Source organism: Trachypithecus francoisi, unplaced genomic scaffold, assembly GCF_009764315.1.
Source record: "Trachypithecus francoisi isolate TF-2019V2 unplaced genomic scaffold, Tfra_2.0 Lachesis_group4, whole genome shotgun sequence".
Classification (NCBI taxonomy): domain Eukaryota; kingdom Metazoa; phylum Chordata; class Mammalia; order Primates; family Cercopithecidae; genus Trachypithecus; species Trachypithecus francoisi.
In genome coordinates this window covers 375,348-400,085 of record NW_022681469.1, presented here as the reverse complement: position 1 = coordinate 400,085, position 24,738 = coordinate 375,348, and the positions used below count along the sequence as shown (strand labels likewise).

The window sequence follows — 24,738 nt, the reverse complement described above, 5'->3', positions numbered from 1 at the left end:
GCCGAGGCAGGGGGATTGATTGAGCCCAGGAGGTCGAGGCTGCCGTGAGCTGTGATTGTGCCACGGCACTTCAGGCTGGGTGACAGAGCGAGACTCTGTCTCAAAAAAAGAAAGGAAAAGACCATGCTCAGCAGTGTTCATCCTTCCTGGTCACAGGCTGGCTGTTCGGACGGAAGCATCAGGCTGCACCAGCTGAGCTCTGCGTTTCCGCTCCTGCAGTGGGACAGCAGCACAGACAGCCATGCAGTCACCGGCCTGCAGTGGTCCCCGACCAGGCCTGCCGTGTTCCTGGTGCAGGATGACACGTCCAACATCTACATCTGGGACCTCCTCCAGAGCGATCTGGGTCCTGTTGCCAAACAGCAGCTCTCCCCCAACAGGCAAGTGGGGAAGTTCTGGACCAGCTGTTGGTTGCAGGGGGTGCCTTGGCCACAGGTGCCACTTGCGGTCTTTCTTTTGATTTTTGCATGAGGCTGCTACATTTTAAGATGTGACCATACGTAAATTTAAATAATATGTTTAGTTAAAAATTTAAAAATATTGTTTTTGAGAGCGGTGTTGGGTTCACAGAAAGTTGAGTGGAAGGCAGAGATTTCTAGCCCCTGTCCCACATCCCGGCTGGAGGTGCGTGAGGTGGAACCATGGACCTGCCTCCACACCACCACCACTGAGTCCACAGTTTACATGAGGGTTCACTCTTGGATTGTGCATTTAAATAATATTTTTAAAACCACTTTAAAGTGTGATTATTTTATATTTAGCACAAGGTAGTCTATTGGATTAACAGATTAATCGTGCAGTATTTCCCCATCATTAGTATTCTGTGAGTAAGAAATGATAGTTTGTGAGAGCTTCTTAGTTATGTTCCTTTGCCAGTCTTACGAACTATAAGTTTGTAATGTCTGAACGACGTACTAGGTGTTCCCCTAGTGTCTAAAGGGGGAAAGGGGGATAGTGCGTGGAATTAACGATCCACGTGATGCCACACTAAAGCCATTCCGGCCCAGGCCCCTCAAGGGGCTCCCAGCTCACAGCCAGACCAGCGCAGCCGGGGCAGGCACATCAGTTCACGTGAGGTCACTGATGGAATTAAGACAGACGCACTCCCGTCGACACCACTGTTAGGTAGTTCTTTGTTGCTTTGTTTGTTTCACAGCAGAAGTGTTCACGAAAACTTGCATCATGAGGCACTCTCCCTGGGCCCTGCTTGTCTGTTCACCTGTGTTTTTTTCTTGAGATTTTACATTTCTCTTTAATAAATCCTCCTACTGTGAGGGTTCATGTTGACCTGGGGAGAGAAATCCCACAGCCCTTTTGTAAAGGAAAGGTAAGAGTTTAGTAGAATGTTGGGGGTATCCCAGTGAGATCTGAATGAAATTAAGAATTGCATTTATGTAGTTTGATTCCTAGGTTTACTTACATTATTCTGATTATTAAAAAATTATACTAAAATCCAGGCTGTAACTTGCAGATAACGACACAACACACCTGCAGTTTATTATTCCAGAAAGTGTGTTTGTGCCTGCATTACAGGATAAACACGTTTACCCAGCACCGACTTGCTTGGTGCCTGAGGCTCCGCGCCCTGAGATCTCTCACTCCCTGGTGGGCAAGACAGACAATGAGCAGAGTTAACGAGGGGCTCCCAAAATGTGCTGGAAAATGTGCTGTGAAGGCAGATGATGAGGAAGAGGTCACGAGCGAGGCTGTCAGGGCTGAGGGGGGCAGGCAGTGACCTAGGAAATGGGATCTGGGTGGGGGCGGCAGGACCTGGGCAGGGGTGGGTGACACACCCCGAGGTGGGCCGTGCTGCCGTGGCGGGGTCTGGAGGGTCTGGGCACAGGAGCCCCAGCTCTGTGTGTGACGGGCTCCAAGCCTGGCTCCCAGCGGAGAGCATATTTGCTGTCATTAGCAGGTTAGGGACCCTCCGTTCTGGAGCCTCATCTTAAGGGCATCACGGCTTTCCATGAAGGAGAACGTGCTAGGGACCCTGGCTTCAGTCTCCATCTGAGACCCCAGTGACTGGCTGCCCTGGGGAGCTCCCCTAACCCCTCAGCAGTGCCGGATGCCTGGGTCAACCCTGTCCATCTCTCAGGAAGGAGGTGGCAGCCGGGCCCACGTTCCTCCACTTCCCACACAGGAAAAGGCTTTGGAAGGAGGTGGCATTCTCGCCTCCTGTTGGGCAGCCAGAGGTACCTGACACAGAAAGTTACTTTTCTCTGGTTAGAGAAGCAGAACAAGAAGAAACGGATAGTTTGAAAGGAAGGAGTTTCCATACAAGCAATGATTTAACACTTTTAGAGTTACGTTACAATCTCTGACAAGGACTCACTGTTGCCTGTGGTTGAGAAGCAGGTTGGCCGTGGGGAACAGGCAGGGGCCCTCGAGGCCAGCACAGGAGGTGGCAGGAGCCTGGTGATGGCTCAGCGTTGGGCCGAACTTTCGCTTTTGTCCTCTGTCCTCTTTGCTTGGATTCTGTCTGCCTTAACAAATCTGAAGGACGTTTAGAAGAACTGACGGGTGCGCGTACTGTGTTTACACGTCTGTCGCAGCTGTGGTTTTAAAGCATCTAGACCTAGTTCACCCAGGGACTGTTTTAGTTGCCCAGTGTCAGGGAAGCCTTTGGTGTCCACCGTCCGTTACTGATGTTTTCAGGTTTGCAGCTAAACATCACCCCTGCTTCACACACGCAACTGAGCAGCGGTGTTCAGGTATCCGCTGGTGAAGATCTGAGTGGCTTGTAGTTCCTCATGGTCTGCTCCTTTTGGGTGTCACGAGGCTTCGTTCCCACACTCTGCTGCCCCACGTCCTGGGGAGTGAGCAGGGAGGGGGTGCACCCAGGTAGCTGTCAGATTGGATGTGCTTTTCCCCCATGTAGTGACAAGGGCAGGGACCCCACCCCCATCATCATCAGGCACAGCCGGGATCCTGGCAGGTCCCTGGGCGATGGCATCAAGCTGGATCTCAAAGGACAAGTGGGAATGAAGCAAAGATAGGCAGGGAATCTGCCAGAGGCACAGGGAGACGGGTTTCCCCAGCGAGGCCTGGAGCTGCAGGTGCCGGGAGCATGAGCGGGAGGCCCAGGGCCACAAGGAGAGACTGGGCGTGTTCCTGCCAGCTACAGGAGGGGATTTGAGTGGGGGCCAGGTGGACAGCGGAGGTGTATCTTTGGGTCTCTGTCAGCCTCGGGAGGGGATTATAGCTGGGGCCTGGTAAGGGAGCTTGTGGTCATCAGAGTGAGATGAGGACGGCCTCATCGTGGGGGAGGGGCCCCTGAGAGTGAGACTGGGGAGGCAGGGTGGCCCCAGGTCTCGTGCTCAGGCAATGGGTAGGTGATGGAGGTGCTGGTCCCGTGGAGGTCAGGAGTGGAGGGGTCTGGGGCTCCTGGGTGAGTCTGGGCTGGAAACGCAGACTTGTGAGCCCTGACACTTAGCTGTGGGTGAGATCTGGGGAGGCCAGAGACCGAGGATGAGGCTCTGATGGGTGGGCCTGCCTGGGCTGCTGATGCCCCCACTTTCTCCAGGGACCTGCCTGGGGGCTGCTGACTCCTGGCCTGAGGAGAGAGCAGGCACCCTGAGAGAGTGCAGCACGTGCTCATCACTTCGCTCTGCGAAGGTCCATCCGGCAGGCCTCTGACATGCAGAAATGCGTTTTCACACGTTTATTTCTGGTCTAGCTTTCGTTTTGGCTATTGATATTTTTAGAATTTCTTATCCGTTTCACTCTTCCCATGGAAGGTAGATATTTTGAAGACTCAGACATAACCGAATGTCCCTTTGTATGCACTGACCCTCTGCTTCTGTGCCCCTCCCTGTAGGCTGGTGGCCATGGCTGCGGTGGGTGAGCCCGAGAAGGCTGGTGGCAGCTTCCTGGCCCTGGTGCTGGCCAGGGCCTCCGGCTCCATCGACATCCAGCACCTGAAGAGGCAGTGGGCGGCCCCAGAGCGGGATGAGCGCAACAGACTGCGTCTGCTTTTGCAGGAGGCCCTGTGGCAAGAGGGAAAATCACACAAGTAGCAGGTGTTGCTGAGAGGACAGCGTTTTGGTAATGGCCCAAATTTAAAAGACATAAGATGGATAATTTTACTGTGCAAGTATATTTATGTATATAGACTAGGTATATTCTGTATAAATTTATTTTACAAGAATATTTCTTTGGTATTCCAAGTAAATAAATGACTACTTTTGAATGGAAACAAAGAAAATTCTAGCATTTACGAAACTTCCAGGGGAGCGTAGAGCCACATCCAGGGTGCTCTTTTCTGAGAGTATTTCAAGTTATTTTTAGAACAGTTTAAAATATTGTCACATTACTACTAGATTTTAAACAGTCTACCATGAAAATGTATCTTAATGAACTATTTTCTTATGCATAAAATATATGTACACATGTCTAAATTAAAAGGAATTACTCCACTGAAATGACCTCTGCCAACGGTGTTTTCTTAAAATTCTTGAGCACCTTCTTTTGGGATTATTGGAATGTCATATTTCCAGAGCAAGTCAGACACATTTTCCATTAGTACTAAAAGTTGTCCTTGTGTGGAAATCATACAAGTAAATGAACTCCCTTGAATTTTGTAGCTCAGGTAGACCAGGAATCATGCTGCTGTAACAGAATGCCCTAGGCTGGGCAATTTATCAGCAACAGAAATCTGCACCTCCTGTTTTCTGCAGGTGGAATTCAGCATCAAGGCGCCCCAGGTTTCGTGTCTGGTCAGCTGCCCTTGGCTTCCCACAGCACCTCGTGGCTGTGCCCTCGCATGGCAGCGGAGGACAGAAAGGCTCCGGGGCCTTCAGCCTCTCTGGCGACAGCACCGATCCATTCACCAGGGCTCTGCCTCTCAAAGAGCCCCACCCCTTAACATGATCACCCTTGTGCTTAAGTGCCAGGCTTTGAATGTTGGAGGGACACACACATTCAAACCATAGCACAGAGACAGGAGAGTCCTGGGGTGAGGACAGAAAAATCCCAGAATGTGTCACAAACACCCATCCCTTTGCCCTGTCACCCTCCTGAAATGTTCCCAGCACCGTTGGCCATCAGTGGGTCTGTGAGGCGAACGGATGGGCACAGTTAGGTCTTCTCACTGGGTCACAAGATCCCCTCCCCTCACCTGGCCAGAACTGGAGCGTCTTAGACCTGGAAGGTATCTGGGAGGGACCCACCAGGCCGGCTGTGACACCCAGACACAGCCCCCTTTCCCCAGCAGCAGGGCTGCACATCTCACATGGGCCTCTCTCCAGCCACCCGAGCGAGCAACCGCCAGCCTTTCTTTGCTTTTTCATTGTTGATTTGAAATTGTTGACCGGGCATGGTGGCTCACACCTGTAATCCCAGCACTTCAGGAGGCCTAGGCAGGTGGATCACGAGCTCAGGAGTTTGAGACCAGCCTGGCCAACATGGTGAAATCCCTTGTCTACTAAAAATACAAAAATGAGCTGGGCGAGGTGGCGGGTACCTGTAATCCCAGCTACTCAGGAGGCTGAGGCAAGAGAATTGCTTGAATCTGGGAGGTGGAGGTTGCGGTGAGCTGAGGTCATGGCCCCACACTCCAGCCTGGGCAACAGAGCGAGACTCTATTGCAAAAGCAAAACAAAACAAAACAAACAAACAAACAAAAAACCAGTCAGAACCCTACATGCTTGTTAAGAAGACAGCTGAGACAGAGTAACATAGACAGTGACCGTCCCTTCCTGTCCAGTCCCATCCCAGGAAGGCTCCGTTGTGTGCTGGAATCCTGGTTTCCTAGGGTCCCTGTGGATGGATGGCAGTGAGATGCTGCCAGGGTTGGTCTGCCATCCCCACTGGCCCACACATACCCCCTCTCTGTCCCATGGGCACACGGACTTTGTCTCGTTGGCTGCTGAGTCCCAGGTGCCTGCTACAGCGCCCGCTGTGTCAGTAGAGGCTTAGCCAATTCTTGTTAAACAAATGGCTGGAATTTGTTCATCTTCCGTCTGCATCTTCATGGAACTCAGGGTCACAGTCACCTGGGGAAGGAAGTGGACAGGCATGCGACCTCTCTCTGCATCTTCATGGAACTCAGGGTCACAGTTGCGTGGGGAAGGAAGTGGGGTGGGCACATGGCCTCTCGAGTCCACACCCATTCACCATCCTTGCTGCTGTTTTGCAATCCGCTTGATAAATGGTCTAGAAGTTTTGAGATTGAGGTAAGTTCTTAGCCTCAGATTCTATCTTATTTAAAGTTAGAATGAATATTTGTCCCTCCTTTTCTTTGGGCCTCTTCTGGGTTTTGGTGTCCGCGAATTCTCGGATATCGTCTGCAGTTCACAGTTCATACTCTGTCCTGACTCCTTTGTAACCTGGGAGGCAGTCTGCTTGGGCCCATGTCTCTGAAACTGCTCAGTAAATCAGCTCAATGGAATCCAGGGAGCTCTGTTCGGTTCCTGAGTTTTGTGCCCAGTCACAGTGCTGCGGCTTTAGGAAGAGCTCCTGAGAGAGGACCGTCTGTGGCTCAGTTACACCCTCCTGACGTGAGCCCCCTCCCTGCTGGGGACTCACTCCCTCTGCTGAAGCCCTTGTTCGTCCTCTGCCAGGGCCCAGGAGGTGCAGCTTGACGGAGGCCAGGGGCGGGACGAGGCCCAGCTCTCCCTGGCTGTCCACGTCTGACATGCTGCCTCGGAAGCGCCTCTGGCCACTGGGCGGCTCTGCCCTGCGGCTGGTCGACCTGTGCAGCTTCCGCCCCACAATGTCCTTGAATGAGCCCTTCCCAGGCTCCTAACCATTGGGTGTTTTCTGAGCCATATAGAAATGTGAAGTTCATGAAGAAAGAAAAATCCAAAAGGGCCAGTGATCTGCCCTCAGCCTCATCCCCAGGGAGGAGCCGGCCCCATGTTTTATCCCTCCCGGTGCAGCCTGCCCTGGCGCTGCTGATGCCTCCAGGATCTTCCAGAGGAAGGTGAGACAGGCAACAGGATAGAGTAATCGCAGCCTCTAAAAAACACGTTTCACAGCAGATTAGGAAAACAAATGTGGCAAGAGGAGGGTCAACAGTGCAGGAGGCGATTCCTTCCCACTGTGCACTTCCCGCCTGACTTTACGGCAAGGCCCCTTGTGCACGGGGGTCTCCAAGCCCACCCTGGTGCCTGACTGCACGTAGGCTTAGCGCTTTCTTCCAAGTCAGACAGCAGTAATTTAATTTTCTCTTTTTCAGTCATGTTTTTGTTATTTAGAAAACATTTTTCTTTCAACATTTGCCACATCAGTAGAAGTAAAATAAAACGTTCCTTTTCTCATGTGTGGTCATTTGTGTAATGACGCCTCGCTTGCTGCACTGCACTGAGCTCTTGAGGACGGAGGCACTTCTGTTTTCTCACACTCATCACCCCTGGGCGCCTCGGACACAGAAGGTGCTCAGTGAACGGTGGCGTGGGGGACGGCTGAGTGGCAGTTGTGTCTGCGGGGCAGAGTCATATCAGAATGTACAAGCATTACTGGATATGCACTTTCATTCCTGGAAGCTGCAGTCTGGTCCCTCAATGACCCTATGCCCTCCACAATTATTTGCAAAATTCCATTTGACATAAACTGGAGTCAAGAGGGGGTCCGGTCGCAGCTGTGGTTTACCCAGTGACATTCCCATTCCCAGGTATGGTAAAAGCCCAACTAGGAAATTTAAGTTTTGGGGCCTCACAATAAAATGGCAGATGGTTAACAGCACCAGCTCTTCCAAATCTCACTAAAACCCTCAGGAAGACACAAAGAGGAGACACGGCCTCCTACTAAAGGTGGTTCCGCTCATCTCGGAGTGACTCCGAATGAACAGATGGCTGGTCCAGAGAACAAGGCACAGAACCGGGCAGCCTCTGTGCCCTGAGGCCCGCGTCTGCCCCCGAGAGAGCAGCTCCTCCAGGCAGTGGGTGCTGCCTTGGGCGACAGCACTGCCGTCCATCAGCACCTCTGGCCTCCCATCCTCTTGGCGACCCAACACCAGGAACACCGCGCAGGAGGTGAAATTCTAAAACATAACTTCGCCAGAAATAATCTCTGAAGATACAGAGATTAGCATAGTCACACACAGTGCTGACTGGAGAAGTAGCCTTTTTAAAATAGTTTATTTAGAATATCTGAGAGAGAGTGAAGCCCGGGAGAGAAGATGCTGTTGTAGCTGAGCTGATCTGTCCTGGAAAAGCACCTGCCTGTGCAGGCCTGTAGACAGTCCCCACTCGCTCCAGGGTGTGGATGAGAGGAAGGGTGCACCTGGCCCTGGCCCCACTCCAGTGTGTAGACGAGAGTGAGGGTCCATCCGGCCCTGCTTGTTGGCAACTAGTCTGGAAATGACCTCATGACGGCAGAGTCGGTGCCGCAGAACGAATCGAATCGGCGCACAGTAAGCAAAGGCAGGAGGGGCGTGGCCAGAGCCACACAGACGGCGCAGTTCAGCAGAGCAGGGGGTGCAGGGGGCGCAGGGGGTGCAGGGGGCGCAGGGGGTGCAGGGGGCGCAGGGGGTGCAGGGGGTGCAGGGGGTGCAGTTCAGCAGAGCAGGGGGCGCAGGGGGCGCAGGGGGTGCAGGGGGCGCAGGGGGTGCAGGGGGTGCAGGGGGCGCAGTTCAGCAGAGCAGGGGGTGCAGGGGGCGCAGGGGGCGCAGTTCAGCAGAGCAGGGGGCGCAGGGGGCGCAGGGGGCACAGGGGGCGCAGTTCAGCAGAGCAGGGGGTGCAGGGGGCGCAGGGGGCACAGGGGGCGCAGTTCAGCAGAGCAGGGGGTGCAGGGGGCGCAGGGGGCACAGGGGGCGCAGTTCAGCAGAGCAGGGGGTGCAGGGGGTGCAGGGGGCGCAGTTCAGCAGAGCAGGGGGTGCAGGGGGCGCAGGGGGCGCAGGGGGCGCAGCTTCTGGGAAACGAGCCGAAAGCTAGAGGAGAGCACGGGAGCAGCATCAAAGGCCAGGAGAACGGGGCGAAGCACAGAAGCAAGGACGCTTAAGAACCAAAGAAATGCCTTTCGTTTTCCCTTTTTTTTGTTTGTTTGCCTTTCGCGTAAGTTGAGCGTTTTTAAAACTTTATTTGGTTTTGAGACAGAGTCTCACTCTGGTGTGATCTTGGCTCACTGCAGCCTCTGCCTCCTGGGTTCAAGTGATTCTCGTGCTCCAGCCTCCCAAGGAGCTGGGATGACAGGCGTGCACCACCACACTCGGCTGATTTTTGTATTTTTAATGGAGATGGGGTTTTGCCATGTTGGCCAGGCTGGTTCTTGCACTCCTGACCTCAACTGATCTGCCCACCTTGGCCTCCCAAAGTGCTGGGATTCCAGGTATGAGCCACTGTGCCCGCCTCTCTATGATTCCAAGTGTGATACACTGCACCTGGCCCAGCCTCTATGTGATTCCAGGTGTGAGCCACCATGCCCAGCCTCTATGTGATTCCAGGTGTGAGCACTGCACCCGGCCTCTGTAGGATTCCAGGTGTGAGCACCGTGCCTGGCCTGTATATGATTCCAGTTGTGAGCTACTGCACCCGGCCCAGCCCATCTGATCTTGCATGTTGTCCATGTTTTCCATCACAGCCTTTAATGTATCATAGTTATTTTAAATCCCCTGTCAAATAGTTCCAACATCTGAGTCATATCTGTGTCTTGTTCTGATGGTTGTTTTGTCTCTTGAAAATGTGATTTTATTCTTGCTTCTTTCTGTGCTACTTGAGCATTTTGGTTGAATGCTGGACCTGTCTTATGGACAGTAGAGAGGGAGGTAAATCATTGTCTTTTATTTTTTGGCCTGGAAGTGGCTGTGGCTTTCCTTCTATTTGGCAGGGACCCCGCCCCCATCATCAGGCACAGCTGGGATCCTGGCATGTCCCTGGGTGATGGCACCAAGCCAGGTCTCAAAGGACAAGTGGGAGTGAAGCAAAGATGGGCAGGGAGTCTGCAAGAGGCACAGAGAGAGGGGATGCCCAGCCAGGCCTCGAGCTGCAGGTGCTCGGAGTGTGAGCCGGAGGCCCAGAGCCACAAGTAGAGACTGGGCGTGTTCCCACCAGCCACAGGAGGGTGCCAGAGCCCCAGGGCATGCTGGCCTCTGTCCTGGCACCTGTGTGGAAGGCGCACAGTTTGGGGAGCGCTTGGGTACTGAGAGGTGTCAGGTGAGAGGGCAGGGAGCAGAGAAGTGGACTGGTGGTTCTTCCCAGGCTCCTCTGAGTCCTCCCTAACTCCCCTTGGGGGCTCACCTGGCATTGGGGCTGCCTGAGGTCGAGCTGGCACTGGTTCTGAGGAGCTGAAGGAGCGTATTCTTCTCCAGTGGGAAGCTCCTCCTGCATCCCTCGTCCAGGGCCTGGCCTTCACCCTGGGTGCTGTGCCTCGGGGCACGTGAGGGTTTCCAGGGAGTTTCAGGGGGATGTGTTCTGGAGCCTCTGTATTCACACCCCTGGGAATAGAATTGCCCTGGGGTGAGGCATCCTCCAGACCTGCCTTTCCTTCTGCAAAGCTCTCACCATCACCAAACCTCACGGGGAATCACCGCCCACGGTGGGTGTGAAACTTGGGGGGCCCAAAGCCATGGCACATGGCAAGGTCGCGGTGGAAATCCATGTGGACCAGCAGAAGAAGAGCCCCAAGGGGCTTGCGAGGAGGGCACGGTAAACACGCATGCTGGCACCTGTGGGATGCGCTAGAGTCACACATTGTGGGGGACGGGAATCCTCCAGGTGGGCAGGTTCCACCCGCCTGCCGTCCAGAGTAGTTTCTGAGGACGTTCCCCAGCGAGCGCGGGAGGAGCAGCTCCCACCCCAGTGCGTCCAAAGGGTCCCCAGAAAAAGCGGACATCCCACCTACCTGAATTGGTATTTTTCGTTTTTCTTCTCCATGGCTAAGGGGGTGCAAGAAGCTTCCTAGGTCTGGGTTAGAGGAGGCCTCTTCTGTGGCTGAGATGGGGTCTCCAATGCCAGTTGGATTTTTCACTCCTTAAGGAGGTGGTTTTGGTGGGCTCTTTACAGCCTATGACAGCAAAAGCAGAAAAGTAAACTAGATACTTAAAATCCCAAGGGAATAAAAAGGAGCCTTGAACGGTGGACAGGGAGAAAAGGAGGGTGAACCCCCAGCCGCAACGTAAGACAGAATCCACACCTTCGTATTGCACAGCTTGGGCTCAGCCTGCAGGGGCTCTCCTCAGCACCCTGCAGGACCCACCGCACCTTCCACCTCCCAGGCTGTGCCCGCTTGAAACTCTGTGGGCCTCAGCACACACTGTGAACTCAGCTGTGAGTTCCCCACAGCTCTCCCCACACACCACTTTTTAATGTCCTGCCCAGTTCCTGTAAGCTCCAGAGCTTGTGACCTCCAAAGTGTGCGGTGATCACAGAATAAACACAGCCCCGTGGGGAGCCGCAGAGCTGGAGAAGCAGGAGGGGTGGGAAGGTCAAAGGCAAGAGAGGCGAGAAGTGGAAATGTGTGTCCTCAGCCTGGTGTCACCCTGGGGGTTGGGCGCTCTGGCAGGTACGGTGGAGCTAAGGAAGGAGACCACTACTACTCCTGCTGCCCTCCTCCCCCCACCTTGCCTAGTTCAAAGACAGGAGAAAAGAGAGAGAGAAACAAAAGTAAGATAAATAGCCAGACAACCTTGGCACCACCACCCAATCCTAGGAGTTAAACAAAGTAATAATAGTAACATCAACCCCTGGCCTAAACTACTTGTGTTATCTGTAAATTCCAGACACTGAATGAAAAAAGCATTGTAAAACTTTCTGTTCTGTTAGCTGATGCCTATAGCCCCCAGTCACGTTTCCCACGCTTGCTCCATTTATCACGACCATTTCATGTGGACCCCTTAAAGTTGTAAGCCTTTAAAAAGGCCAAATATTTCTTTCTCGGGGAGCTCGGCTCTTAAGACACGAGTCTGCCAACGCTCCCGGCCGAATAAAAAACCTCTTCCTTCTTTAATCCGGTGTCTGAGGAGTTTTGTCTGCGGCTCGTCCTGCTACAGAGCCTCGCCTCTAAACCGTCTTGCAGATTTTTCTGTAATATTGGAATAGGCCTTACTCACGGTTGTGCTTGCCCAATTTGGCCTGTCACTGGATTTGTGAAGTGGCCTTGAGGCAATGGCTTAAGTAATTTTTTAAGTCTATTTTTCTCTCATGTGAGAGTCTAGACCTGGAGGCAGCCAGAAGTGGCCGGCAGCAGCAGAGAGAGCTTTCCTGGGACACAGCCACGTGCCCTTGTCTCCATCTTGTCTGTGGCTGTGGCTGTAGGATCCACAAGGCTAAAATCCTCATAATCTGGCCCCGTGCAGAACACGTGTCCAGCACGACCCCGAATCAGGGACTGGCCGGGAGCGTGTTGTGTGGGGACCCAGGCCTCCTCCCTTCGTCTGGAAGCAGCTGTCCTCCGTGCACAGAGCTGATGCTGCGATACCCGAACTTGTATGAACTTGACTCTCTCTTAGCTGAAAAACCTGGGCGGACTCCATTCGGCTCCTTCATTTGCAAGACATTAAGGGTTCCTCACCCACCCCTTCCTCGAGGACTTAACTCGTGCAAGCTGACTCTCAGCACATCAAAGAGTGCAATTAACTGATGAGGCGCCGTGGCAAGCTAATCGCTCGGGCGAGAGTACCGTAAAGCCCCCGCGTTTGTGTCCAGAGCCCCCACACCTATCACCTTGTGATGAATTGAAAGCCTCTGGACCTGGAACTGTTTGTTTTCCTGTAACCATTTGTCTTTTCAACTTTTTTTTTTTTTTTTGCCTGTTTTACTTCTGTAAGATTGCTTCAGCTCAATCCCCCCTCCCCTCTTTAAACCAAAGTATAAAAGAAAATCTAGCCCCTTCTTCGGGGCCGAGAGAATTTTGAGCTGTCTCTTGGTCGCCGGCTAATAAAGGACTCCTGAATTAGTCTCAAAGTGTGGCGTTTCTCTCTAAGTCGCCTGGTTACAACACCACCACCATTCCTGGAGGGGCCACCTCTGGAAGGCCGCTGGCCACCACGTCCACAGTTAAAGCAGCAGGCAGAGACAGCGTGGTGCTGAGGCTGCCAGGGAGGCTGGAAGTGGGTCTGTAAGTGCCGGGGCCTGTGCTGTCGTGGGAGGGGACCTGTGTCGGGAACCTGCCGTCAAGCCAGGACGAGAGCGCTCCCATCCTGAGCAAACTGCTTTTTCCTTTTTGCTTAGGCTGTGATGTCACGAAGCAAATGAAGAGGCGAGAAGGTGACAGGGCTTGGAGCCGGAACCTCAGCGTGATGCCCAGATCTGTGGAGCAGCCCTGTCCCCAGGCAAGTTGCTGCTTCAGATCCCAGTGCCCAGTGGGGACTATGTGTGCCCTGCTTACCTCCCAGCCTGTGGTGTAGGTGAGACGGTGTGAGTGGAAAAGGCAACACAGGTGTGAAGTTTTAGGAAAATGTTAGGCCTGACTCCTAGGGCTGTGGGCAGCCGCCCAGGCTCTTCCTCTGTGCAGCTGCGGGCTGAGCTGTCCCTCTCTGTGGCTTCAGCAAGTGTGGCTGGACCAGGACGGGCACGGGCAGGGCTCCCGTGAGCTGCTGTCCACACTCTCCCAGCATCGGGCTCCTTGGCGATGGCCAAGTTCTTTGTCGATCTCTGTCCTCTCCAGCCCTGAACTGGGTCCTGAACACCCTATTGTCTGCTTATGTATTTTGCTACTGCTGCCGGCCTGCGTCCTACCGTGCTCTCCATCACTTTAATCACACTCAGTGAAGAGTTTTGCCATTTTCTCTGAATCTAAGAAATCAATGCTGTTGTACATAGGCATTCAAAATGCATGTTCTTCTTGTCTTCCTCATGTCATCCAGACTCACCACACGTCATTTTGGAGGACGCCTTCCTTTCCGGATTCTGTCCTCTGCAGCGCTGGCCTCAGGCTCCAGGTCCCAGCTGCTGGGGCTGCTGTGGGGCCGATTCTCACAGGACTGAACCCACTGCTGCCCAGCCCCTGGGAAGTCTGTTGTGGATAGACTACTTCTTGGTTTGTTTTGTTCCTATACATTAGAAATATAGACTCATATTCATGGAGAATTAACCAAAAAACCTACCACGTAGCTCCTGAACAGAATATGAAAGTGGGTAGCAGCTGGAGGAGAGTGTTTGTGGTCCCCAGCGCGGGGTCCCTGCCGGAGGACGCATCCCTCCCACGTGCCATGGGCCATGCGGAATCAGCTGCTCTTCCTCCCTAATCTCAGCTATTCCAGCTGGGCTGCAGCCGCACGCATGGAGCTCACCGGAGGTCACCTGGTGAGCCTCTGCGATTACCTGCTGCAGACGCTGAGGCCTGGAGTCCCTGAGCCTTGAGCCTCCCAGGGAGCAAATGCACTCGGCACTCCCGAGGTCCACCACTCACTCGGTAACAGCGCTCCCAGGGAAAGAGCAGCGCTGGGCATGTCACTTTTTACACAAGGGCTGTTTAGCCACGTGCTGTATCAGACACAGGGGATCCCTCCCTGCCTGGGGGCTTTAAATGCCACGCACTCAGGCAGCCCTTCCTGGCGTGTCAGCCACCGCCCTCCAGTGTCTGTGGGCCCCTGAGGGCCCCTCGGCCTTCCGCTCCCAGGAGCACCTCAAGTGCCTCAATTTACTCACTATCTGGTGAGCCATGAGACAGCCCTCAAATCGACAGTGTCCATCCGGCATTTAGTGATTCCAGTGACACTTTGGGAGGGGCCCATGGCCCTCACCGGCCTCCTGCCGTCTGCCCCCACTTCCCTCCTGTCTTCTCAGAAGCAAAGGCCTCCCTCCATTGGAGAGCCTTGCACCAGCAGGCCTCTGCGGCACAGGCCTCGGTGTCCTTCTATTCACCGATTAACAGACAGAGCTGGCCCCTCCCTGAAGGGACCCTGAGCCCTTTTTCTCTGGGAGCTTCCAAGTCACAACCAAAGCTCCTAAGCCGCCTCCACATCCTCAGTCTCTCCAACCTTCCTTAGTCTCTTCTCCAAGTCATTCCTGAAAACCTTGTCGTCCTTGGCACCCTCAGGACGGGGTGTAACGGGGAGGAACGCCGGCCACCACCAGGCACCGTTGGGTTTCTGTTTCTCTTGCAGTTCCGCGTATTTCTTACAGGGAATTGCCCTGGAGTTAACAGCTCTTGTCAAAGTCAGCAGCAAGCTCTGGCAGCTGCTCGCGGTTGAAATGTGGTCTTTGCTTTCTGTGAACCTGTCACACAGCTTCTTCCATTCTGAGAATTCTGTGACGTGTTTTCAGAGATGTGGAAATTTTTACCCTCTTTATTTTTATTGTCTGGCACACGACAGGCAGTCAATTGCACGCCCAAAAACGTACTTTAATGCATCAGACTGAAGACATTCTGAAGCCACTTAGTCATAACTGGGGATGGAGGTGGTGGTTAACGTTCCACTGTGTGTGGAGCCGGACGTGCAGGAATTCCAGCAGCCAGACAAGGGGGCGGGTGTTCGCGGAGAGGGTGTGGTCTGCACCTGCCCGTCAGCCACAGCCACGCCCTAGGTCGCTGAGAGGGTGTGGTTGCTCCTGCCCGTCAGCCACAGCCACGCCCTAGGTCGCGGAGAGGGTGTGGTCTGCACCTGCCGGTCAGCCACAGCCACGCCCCCACGTGGTTTTCCTTGGTGTTGCTTATGAGGTGCATGTTGATGCCAGAAATGTCAAAGCAGCAAAGCTGTGGCTGAAAAGCAGGCAGAGGTCTGTGCCGCGTGGAAGGCTCTGCAGCGCCCGCCCGACACGTGGCGTTCCAGCCACCTACCGACCGGAGATCTGAAAGGGGCGCGTTCTCTCCTCCTCACCGTGGCCAGGGTCCTGCTCCGTGCGCGGATCAGCTGCTGGTGTCTGCGGGAATACGGGCCCCTGGACCACTGCGGAGCAGAACTGATGCCCGTCCTGGCATCTCCCCGTTTTTGTCTCTTGCTGACTTGTTCGGTATCTTGGCTTCACACACTAGAAAGCTCACAATAGTTCAGGGATGGGGTTTAAATACATCTGAATCCCACCTCCCCGTAAACTACACATTAGTTCAATAGAATGAGTTTCTAGTTTTCAGCCAGAAAGGCTACCTTTGCCTCTTGAATAAACTTTTACAGATAAAACTCCTCCTGTAACACTTGCTCAGAATTTAATTTTGCCACAGCAGGAAAATTCAATCCTGCCGTCTGGGCAGGTCCTCCCACGTGCCTGCCGAATCGTGCGGGGCGGTGCAGCTGTGACACTGCAGCCTCCGTGCCCTCCAGGAGAGCAACCCCCAGAGGAAGTGAGGCGGGGACACGTTGGGGAGCACAGGCTGCTGAGCCAGAGCCTGAGCACAGTGGGAGCCGAGAGCATCCGGTGGGCTTAAGGGTTCTTCGGACTCAACGCCTGTAACTTACACCTGCCCACACCAGGCACAACACAAACTTCTGGTCAACCCAGGAGGAGCAGTGCAATGCTGTCGTACATGGGAGACGCAGTGAGGATGAATTAAGCCCTTTTCTCTGTGGCCGACCCCACCGGGTTCCTCCGCAGGGGACAGTGCCTTGAGCTGCAGCACAGCCCATTCCAGGGGAGGGGGCCAAAGCTCGGTGCCCACAGGGCCCAACCTCAGTTAGAGCAGAAATTTGCTGGGAGAGCCCCTCCTGCTCCTACAACAGCCGTGAGGCTGCCTTGTGCTTTGTTTGTTTTGAGATAAGGTCTTGCTCAATTGCCCAGGCTGGAGTTCAGTGGCATGATCAAGGTTCACTGCAGCATCAGCCTCCTGGGCTCAAGCCATCCTCCTGCCCCAGCTTCCAGAGTAGCTGGGACTACAGATACCAGCCACCATGTTTGCTAATTTTTTATTTTTATTTTTTTTTGTAGAGACAGGGTCTTGCTATGTTGCCCAAGCTGGTCTAGATCTTCTGGCCTCAAGCAATCCTCTGGCCTCAGCCTCCCAAGGCACAGCCACCTTGTTCTCTTAGGAGCCTTGAAGGCCTGGGTCTTGACGTTGGCCCTCGGAGGTGGCTGTTACCTTCCCTGCTTTACAAAGAAGGGACACAGCTGATCAGCAGTCACAGAACTGAGCAAGGTCAGCCAGTGTGGCTCTTTCAAAAAGCCCAGCCTGCCTCTCTGATGTAAATAAGCACAAAAATGACGGTGCAATTTATGCAAATGCTGTTTGGAGAAGGGTTCCCTTCGAGTGCTGGGAGCACAGTGCTTTCTCCCAGGGCCACCCCGCGCCAGGGGCCCTGGGCGCGTCACCTCCCTGGGATGCTCCTTCAGCAGCAGGAGCACTGGCTGGGCCCCTCTGAACGCTCCTGTGAGGACGTTCCTTGGGGAATCACTTGGAAGTGCTTTCAGCTCAGCCTCCGTAGCCCTGCAGACCTCAGTGAAGTGCAGGCTTAAGTGGTGAGATGCCAACCACACACCTGACGTTTGGGGGCAATTTACAAACACCTTGGAAAAGCGCCCTAGGGGAAAAGTAAAACTCAGATAAAGGAGGAGGAAAATAAAAATAAAGGGCTGAAATCTGACAGGTAACTATTTTTAAAAACCTCATTCACCATCACAGCAGGCAGAGTCATTTGTATTTACTTTGCTTCCCATTTATAGGCCAAGTAGCTAGCGTTGAATTGATTGCGGTTTCATTTCAGTGGGTTCTCTATTAAGGCCTCTTGATGATGATGGTCCTTAAGGCTTAACACTACTGAAGTGTGGGAAGTAGGTAATGAGGACTGAAAGACGCGTCATTTTCCACCAGTTTTGTAGCCACAATAGAGTCAAATGGTTGGTTTCTCCATTTACTGCAAAACCTTTTCTAGTTAACCAACGCCCCGTTTCAACTGTTTTGCAATAAATTATCCACAAAATGAATTTTTCCCCTGCAGAATTCCAGAGCCCCTGGTCTATGATTTGTGGGCTCCCACAGGGCTGGAAGGGGAATTCCCAAAGCTCTGAGGAAAGATTCTTGCTCAAAAGGTGCTCTGGGAGAAGGAATCTCTAAGAGCACTTGGGTCTATTAATAATTAGTTATAGAAACCGATTTTCCTTATTATCCTTCTCAGGATTTTGGATCTGTCTGTGTCAGTAACATGCTCACTCTCAACAAGAAGCTGGACTCATTTTTTTGTGTGGTGTCTTAAAAAGTTCTTTTATTTTGTCAGCCTAATGCCAAATAATTGGATGACTGAAGTCTTCACTTTTTAGATGTGTGTTTTTTTTTTAACGTGTCATGTTTTCTTAACTTTTTTTTTGTAATCAGCTTTCTCAGGTTGAAATGTTTTTCTGTAAGTTCTAAGTCAAGATTTCGGTTCCAAACCACGTAGGCAAAGCCTAAATTATATCCTTAACAGCATCCAACTCAGATGCTCTCCCTAGTCAAGACCAATGATTGCATTTCATGACATGGTATGGGTGATTCTCATCAGTTCACATTTTTTTTTTTTTTTTTAGTTTCAGTTAAAAAACAAAACCAAACAAATTGCTTACCCCCCACATAAGGTGCTTGCATAGTTGATCGCCCTTGAGATAATGGCCAGTCAGCGTTGTCATTGCAAATCAAGGAGCTCTTCCAGGAAAGGATCCCCTATGACAGGGAGATATGGGCTGGAGTTCATGCAGATGAGAATGAGGCCAAGACAGGCTGAGCACCGGCTTAAACCAGGCCCTGGCAGTGAGCCCAGCCAAACCAGGCCTTTCAGGTCCTTGGCAGAAGGACCTTTCAGGCATTCCATGGCAGAATGCGGTGATGGCTAATTTTGTGTCAGCTGCCTGGGCTAAGAGGTGCCCAGATAGCTGGGAGACGTGACTCCAGGGTGTGTCTGAGGGCATACGGATGAGATGGACATCTGAATTGGACTGAGTAGCGTCTCACACTCCGGAACGGGAACGGGTACCATCCAACCCACTGAGGGCTGGAATAGGACATGGAGGTGGAGAAAGGGAGACTGCTCTCTCCTCTTGAGCTGGGACATCATTTTCTCTTGCCCTTGAACACCTGAGTTCCAGGTTCTTGGGCCTTTGGGTTTGGACTGGAACGACACCACTGGCTCTCCAGGGTCTCCAGCCTGCTGACGGCAGATCATGGACTTCTCCATCACTGTGTGAGCCAATATCCAGTAAAAATCTCCCTCTAAATCTCTATATTCATCCCATCGGTTCAGTTTCTCTGAAGATCCCTGGCAAACACAATTGCTGTCATGTGTCATGAGCACTTTGGGTTCCAAAAAAGACCCAAGTAATGCCCAGAACAGCACCCTGTGAACTGACCAAGGGAAAAGCCGAGCAACTTGCTTTGCCATCACTAAATGCAGAGAATGTCTGAAGAATTAGGCCCCCTCACAGCACCAGTCAGCGGTGTGTGGTGCTACCAGCTCACTCCTGGGGTCTCTGAGAAACTTTGCTGAGTCACACATTTGAAGGTGTCACAGTGACATGAGGGACCTGTGGCCTGTCTAGAGCCTCATTCCCAATGTTCTGCACAGAAGTTGCCAATAATTCTGTCCCCAGGTGCTAAGTGGCCAAGGTTATTTTGAGAAATGTCTTGTGCATCAAGAGAGGTTGGTGTATGTGTGTATGTGTATGTGTGCATGTGTATATGTGTACATGTGCATGCATGCGCATTATGTGTGTATATGTGCATGTGTGTGTCATGTGCCTGTGTTTATGCACATGTGTGCATTATGTGTATTATGTGCATGCATGTAGGCACATGTGTGCATGTGTACATGTGCATGTATGTGTAGTGTGTGTGCACAAGTGCACATGTATATGTGTGCATGTATGTGTATTATATACGTGCATGTATGTGTACGTGTGCATGTATATTATGTGCATGCATGTATGTGTGTTTGCATGTGTATTGTGTGTATGTGTATATGTGCACACATGCGTTATGTATGTACGTTTGTGCACATGTGGGTGCATGTATTATGTGCATGCATATATGCACGTGTATGTGTGCATCTGCATGTATGTGTATTGTGTGTGTATGCATGTGTGTGCATGCATTTGTATTATACATGTGCATATATGCATGCATGTGTACGTGTGCATGTATATTATGTGCATGAGTGTATGCATGTTTGCATGTGTGTATTATGTGTGTGTATGCCCGTGTGTGTGTGTGCATACACATGTGACTCTTTCTGTTTTTTCTGAAGCCTGTTGTCCTCTTAGGAGCAGAGTTGGACTCTTAATGGGGCAAACTTGCTGACCACTAAATTCCTGTTAGTTTTTATGAACAAGATACTGTCTTACATATTCTGGCCCTTTTAGCAGATTTTCCTTCCAGATGGTGTGGGTGGGAGGTGACCTCCTAGGAGAGGACTCAACTACCTTTCTCATGTGGGAACTCTCACAGCGTTTCCTTTGTGTGGATTTGCACATGCAGACATTTATGTGTGTGTGTGCATATCTTACTCAAGACTGGCTGTTGGAAAGATCCAGAGTTTTAAGTTCATTATGATGCATCTGACAAGTTTTCCTCCTTGCAGGGTGGAGGGGCATGTAATACAGCCCCAGGACTTTGACAAGCCACCCCAACCCCCACCATTTTTCTTTCTTTCTGATGTTTATGGACAGATAAACTTCTCTTCTTGTTACCCTTCCTGCAAACATAACATCCATTCATTTCTATTGGAATTCTACAGGGAAAGTGGCACTTGAGGAATTTGTGAATACCTGTCTTGCTCCAACTCTCCATTGCTCTAAAAATGATGGCATTAAAGGGCATTTAGACAGAATGCTGGTTAAGAGCATAGGGTCTGGAGCTAGACAAGGGGGTTCAAGTCTCAGCTACCCTAGTCTGGCCGTGTAACCTGGGCGAGGTGTTAATGTCTCTGTGCCCCATGCCTGGGGCTCCTTCAGCCTCCCTCACAGAGCTGCTATGGAGGGTAAATGAAATAATCCACACAACATGTTTGGCGCAATTCCTGGCTTGGGGTAGGAATGAAATAAACGCATGCCTTCATCTGGGTCAGTTCTGAAGAACAGTTAAGTACATGGTTAAATTATGGATGAATAGGGTGGTTTAACTTGAAAAAAATCAAAGACCAAATCCATTAGCATGTTTTGGCTGATGAAATCCATTTATCAGTAAGAAAGAATCCAGGGTTTTGGTGTTTCCATAGCAACAGAACAACAAACAGTGACCCAGAAATAGGATAAAAGTCTAAAATAAAATTGTCCTTTTAAGGCATCTTTGGTTATCTTCTCCAGGCATGGGCAGAGCCAACACCTCCTCCCAGGGGCCTACCCCAGCCACCTGGCCTCTCCTCTGCCCACCCGGTACCTGCCCTCCATGGCACTGTCGCCTTCTGCATGCTGAAGACTCGCTTGCTGGTGGATTTTGGTTTGTTTATGGTTCACCTTCCGCTGCTTTTCCTGCTAGAACAGAGTCTGGCCCATGGGGGATGCTTGGTAAATAAACCAATGAACAGAGGTCAGTGGCCTTGGCCATGGCATTGACAGGCGCCAGCTGGTGTGCACAGACCTCGTAGACACAGCATCATCAGATGTCAGAACAAGGAGCTATTTGAGAAAAATCAGAAATGAAGGAAAGTTCTGTGTTTCCAGGGTGACCCCAGAGGGAAAGGTTTGTAATTTATCACCTCTTGGCCTTGTGGAAACGTCTTAGTTATTTAGTGTAAGAATTAATAGTTTGTAAGGAATCCAGATGTTCTCCTAAATTAAAATAACATACCCTACTTTTGGGTTTAAAAGAACTATTTTTCCTCAGAGGAAAAGTTGAATTTTAGATAGTTTCTGTGTAGGATTTCTAAAGGAACTACTTTGTAAAAATTGAGATTTACCACTTTTTGGTACGTTTGTGTAGTCTCTGGAATGTAGTACAAGGGCTCAAGAGAAGCCTGCATCTCACACTGGTGGCTGTCAATACAACTAAAAATGACTGTGTGCTTGGCATGTACACAGGCTGACGGCTTCAGCTGAGGAAGTGAGTGAGGGCAACAGTGTGATATCAGTGCCTCCAATCGTGGCTCATCTTACTTGAGAGCAGCAGCTGTGCCTGAGGGGACTGGTGTGGATAACCGGTCTTGGGGCTTGTGAACATATACACGTCCTAAGTTGTGAATAAAAATGGTCACAGCACCTGAGTTGTGGCGCTGTTCATTCCTCTGGGATCTTTCATACAGGACTCACAAGAGTGCTACGTGAGAACAACCAGGAATGCTGCAAAAACACTCATGGGATTTCTTTCTTCCCTCCCCCCATCTTATTTTCTGCTTTTATTTCCTCAAGACACTTTGTGAGCATTTGTTATTGAAAATAGAGTGTTCTCCAAGATGGAGATGGTCAGCTGTGGACACTGGCGGGGGTGACGAAAAAAATATTGTATTTTTGATATAATGTAAGAGTCTGAGATTCAGACAGTCTCGTCAGATCTCCTGTGGACTGATGATTTTTTTTTCAAAACTGAAGTATCAATACATTTGTTTGCAGTTTTAAGATAAAAAGGTCATTGCCAAAAGGTGTTTTTCACTAATATTATCTGGAATGAACATTGTGACCTGGCAGGGTAGGACAGCCATGTTGCATCCCTGGCTGCCTTGGGCTCACCTGTGCTGTAGGGTTGTGAAGGAAGTGGAGCTCCCATGAGCACCAGGGCTCACTCCGCACCTTTCCTTCCTGTGGATGTCTTTCCCTTCTTCTGGGGTTTGTACAAACTCTACTGGTTTGTACAATGGTTTGCATGTGTAAGTGACCTTACTATATTTAATATGGGGACAAGGTAGGGTGGAAACTGAATACCTACAATTATCTTTATGTTGCCTTCATTTTTGGGAGATATGTTCTTTAGACGTTGAATTCTGTGGTCTTCAGTGTCCATAGTTTCTGATAAGAGGTTTTGTAGAAAGTAAAGTTTCCTCTTCAAAGTTTCTCTTGTTGTTAAATAATAAATCATAAGTGTTAGAAGTAATAGTTTCTTTTAAAGACTAACTTCCTTCAAGCCTCCTTGCTTTGTGCTGATAACTCTGTTAAGCCCTATCCTATGTAGCTGTTGGACCTGCTCACAGGCATGTTCCAGCTGACAGCCTATGCCCTTTCCTTATTTGGAAATTTAATTGCTTCTTTAAATCTTCCGTAAGCAACTTCCTCTTTTCTTTGTGCTTCCTTGTGTTTACCTATTTAAGAAAGTTTTAGGTTGTTAGCAAATCAGGTATCAGTTTAGACTGTGCGGTCCGGCTCCAGCCAATGGATGCAGGACGCAGCCTTTCTTTTGTTCGGTGTACTCTCGTGGCAAAACTGCTGGTGAGAGTACCCTTTCTGCAGAAAGTAAAAATTGCCTTGCTCAGAGAATTAAATTTATGTTCAAGTGCTATTTCTTTGTGGCACTGGGGAGCAAGCATTTCTAACAGGTTTCTTGTTTGTCGTTATTATTGTTTCCCTCCACGAAATGCATCTTTTTTTCTGGTTAATTGTAAGCTTTTGCTTTTTTAAAAAATTTTTATTTTCAGTGGTTTGACTGTGATGAAGATGTTTTATTTTTTGTTGATTTGTCCTTGCTTGGGATTTTCTGAGCTTCTTAAATATGCTGTAAATCAAAGAGCATCTGAGACAGGTCTCAATCCAATTAGAAGCTTATTTTGCCAAGGTTATAGGTCATGACCCATCACACAGCCTCAGGAGGTCCTGAGAACATGTGCCCAAGCTGTTCAGGGTATAGCTCGGTTTTATACATTTTAGGGAGACATGAAACATCAATCAATATATGTGAGGCATATGTTGGTTTGGACTGGAAAGGCAGGACAACTCCAAGGGAAGGGACTTCCAGATCACAGATGGATTCAAAGGTTTTCTGATTGACAGTCAAAAGAATTATTATCTAAGGACCTGGATTCACTAGAAAGGAATGTCTGGGTCAAGATAAAGGGTTGTGAGGACTCAGGTTCTTATTATGTAGATGTAGTCTTATAGGTGGCCACCCAAGAGACAATAGATGGCAAATGGCTCCTATTCAGACCTTAAAAGGTGCTAGACTCACAGTCATTCATTTCAGGATTGGAAAAAGATCTTGAAAAGGAAAGGGATTCTGTACAGAATGTAAAATTTCCCCACCAGAGACAGCTTTGCAGGGCCATTTCAAAATATGTCAAAGGGGTTAGGCATGGTGGCTCATGCCTGTAATCCCAGCACTTTGGGAGGCAGAGGCCGGTGGATCACCTCAGGTCAGGAGTTGGAGACTAGTCTGACCAACATGGTGAAACCCCGTCTCTCCAAAAATACAAACATTAACTGGATGTGGTGGCATGCTACTTGGGAAGTTGAGGCTTCCCAGGTAGAGGATGCAGTGAGCTGAGATTGTGCCAGTGCACTCCAGCCTGGGAGACAGAGCGAGACTCTGTCTCAAAAACAAACAAAAACAAAAACAACACAACAAAAGCAAAATATGTCAAAGAAATATATTTTGAGGGTAAAATACTTTGATTTCCTTCAGGACCTGCCATCTGTCATGTGATGCTATACTTGAGTTGGTTGGGAATTTGGTATCTAATTGCTACAAAGCATCTGTTCTGTCAGTCTTAGGATCTCTTTTAATATGAATGCTGGTCAGTTGTGCCTGAACTTCAAAGGTTCAGAAAGTGCGTAAGAAGAGGGGGTGCCAGCTGAGAACACTGTTCTGGCTGCAGTCCCGGCTACTGCTGAGGTTATACTTGGATGACTGAGGGATAAAGGCAGATGAAAATTAGCCACACTGACAGAGGAGAAACAAACCCACTGAGGCCGGGCAAACTGTCCAAGGTAAACTGTCCAGAAGTAACAGCTCCTTGCTTGAGCCCAGGAGTTCAGGACCAGCCTGGGCAACATTGTGAGACCTCCCTCTACAAAAAAATCTAAAATGAGCCAGGTGTGGTGGTGG

At 50.8% G+C, this 24,738-nt stretch overlaps 1 protein-coding gene across 12 annotated transcripts in view; it reads left to right on the top strand.

The window, feature by feature from the left end:
* The window catches only part of WDR60 (WD repeat domain 60), a 97,573-nt gene extending 92,217 nt beyond the window's left edge, over positions 1 to 5,356 (top strand). For 11 of the 12 annotated variants that reach the window (XM_033195096.1, XM_033195094.1, XM_033195091.1 and 8 more), the window contains 2 exons: positions 157 to 380; positions 3,818 to 4,424. In XM_033195096.1, coding sequence (XP_033050987.1) covers positions 157 to 380; positions 3,818 to 4,016 — 423 coding nt within the window. In that variant the 3' untranslated portion in view covers positions 4,017 to 4,424. Of the gene's footprint in view, positions 1 to 156; positions 381 to 3,817; positions 4,425 to 4,676 lie in introns of those variants that run through there. The other variant, XM_033195092.1, reaches the window with a different exon arrangement.
* Positions 5,357 to 24,738: the final 19,382 nt, after the last annotated feature.